This window comes from Arachis ipaensis, chromosome B02 (genome assembly GCF_000816755.2).
Source record: "Arachis ipaensis cultivar K30076 chromosome B02, Araip1.1, whole genome shotgun sequence".
NCBI lineage: Eukaryota > Viridiplantae > Streptophyta > Magnoliopsida > Fabales > Fabaceae > Arachis > Arachis ipaensis.
Window position 1 is genome coordinate 23,104,666 of NC_029786.2, and position 2,087 is coordinate 23,106,752.

General features: G+C 31.7%; 1 protein-coding gene across 2 annotated transcripts in view; it reads left to right on the forward strand.

The window, feature by feature from the left end:
• LOC107625126 (ribokinase) overlaps nt 1–2,087 on the forward strand; it is a 15,299-nt gene that overhangs the window by 9,841 nt on the left and 3,371 nt on the right. For both annotated transcript variants that reach the window (XM_021115678.1, XM_016327705.2), the window contains exon 6: nt 129–282. In XM_021115678.1, the coding sequence (XP_020971337.1) occupies nt 129–282 (154 nt within the window). The remainder of the gene's footprint in view (nt 1–128; nt 283–2,087) is intronic.

The window sequence follows — 2,087 nt, forward strand, 5'->3', positions numbered from 1 at the left end:
TCATCTGAAGATTTTATCTTTGACAATTTCTGTGAGTAACTTTAAATTATTATCATTATATAAAATTATTAAAGAGTGTAAATTATTGGCTAATTATATTAATTAATGATAGTATTTTATGCATTCAGGAAGACACGAACTTGTATATTCAATCCAGGAGAATATCCTCCAATGAAACCAGAAGATCTTCATAGTACTAACTTGGTATCTATATTGGCTGGATCAAAAGTGGTTTATTTTGATGGAAGGATGCTTGACACCGCTATTGTCATTGCTCAAGAGGTAATTAATAAGTTACATAATTAAGTTGAATCATGAAATGTTTTCAGCTCACGGAAAATTTTACTCACTAGATTAGTGATGATAATTTACTATTATTATATTACCTATTTAATTTGTGAATCACTAACTCTTAACAAAATATGTAATGTGTAAATAACCTTACTATTTTTTTAAATAACCTTACTATTATATTACACCGTTGAATAATTGTTTTATCGATGTAATTTATTTTGTGTAAAGCCTCTTTGATTAAAATAATTGATATACCTTTCTATATATCAAATTAACAATAGTATAAAAGTTTAAAATGTATATGAAATATGAAGGGTTAATGGTCAAATTAGTCTCCGAAAGATAGGTCAATCGTCATTTTTATCTTCGAATGATTTTTTTAATCAAATTAGTTCCCAAAAGATTTAACATTAATCTCGTTTGTCCTTCCGTTTCTGGGCTAACAGTTTTCGTCACTAGGTGTCCACGTAGAACGTTAAATGACAACTGAGTAGTGACAAAACGACGCCGTTCTATATCATTAGTGTGTTTTGAATAACTCAGCATTGTTTTATGCTATTACTGAGGTAATTCTTCCATTATTCTACCACTGTTCTCCTTTCTCCAAAAACTAACAAAAAGTCACCCAAAATAGAGTGAGAAGATAAAGCTGTTTCGATCACTGGAATGGCCGTGGAAGCAATAACCGGCGAAACCTTGTAAAACCCTAGCAACAACTATCCCGGCACAAAAATCCTCACCCGAAACCAACCAACATTCAACCCTAACCCCAGCAACTACACATTCAGACTAGAAAGAAAAAACCAGAAAAAAGGAAAGAAAAATCGACGTAGAAGGATTCGTACCTCTCACCTAGAGACAGCGCCTACCACGACGGCGCAGTAAGACCCTAGAAACCCAGACAAAGAGGAGCATTCGCATTCTGTATAGCGTCACCGATGATTGCTTCCTCCACCATTCCAATGATCAGAGCTTCTTTGTCTTCTCTTTCTATTAAGTGACTTTTCGTTACCCTTGAGTGAAAGGAGAAGACCCGCGGCCGTACAACGGTGCCCTAGAGATCGAGAGGAATAAGCGTAGTCACAATCTGTTATGTGTCGTTGATGATTGCTTCCTCTACCCTTCCAACGATTGGAGCCTGTTAGTATTTTCTGTGTTTCGTTTATTTTAAGTGAAAGGAGAAGAGAAGAGTGAGTGAGTAATTTCAGGGTGGAGCTGTAATTAAAACGGCATCGTTTTATCACTGAGTTATTACTTAACACTACACGTGGAAAATCGTTAACGGAACGGATTAAACATTTGAGGGAAGACAAACGCGATTGATTTTAAATTTTTAGGGACTAATTTAATTAAAAGAATTATTTGGGGATAAAAATTATGATTGGACAATCCTTCCAGAACCAATTTAACCATTAACCCGAAATATGAATGAGTTTTTAGAACAGAATCTTATTGATGTTTAATTTTTACAAAATTTAGTACAAATGATATTTATAGTAAGTAATTATATTTAACGATTGGATCGATAAAAATTATTTTTTTTATAAAGAGTTAAATTGAAACAATGTATGTGATTTAATATGTATGTGTAGGTATATAAAAGCTTTAGGTATCTAAAACAAAAGGATACACCCAACATTAGAAAGTGGAATAACAAGATATTCAATTAAATTAAACAAAATTTGTTATTTAAACATTATAAATCAATAATCATATATTTGTATAGATTTATGTATACTATATATATATTTTTTAAGTAGAATAATCAATTTTTAAAATAATCAAATTGTTCA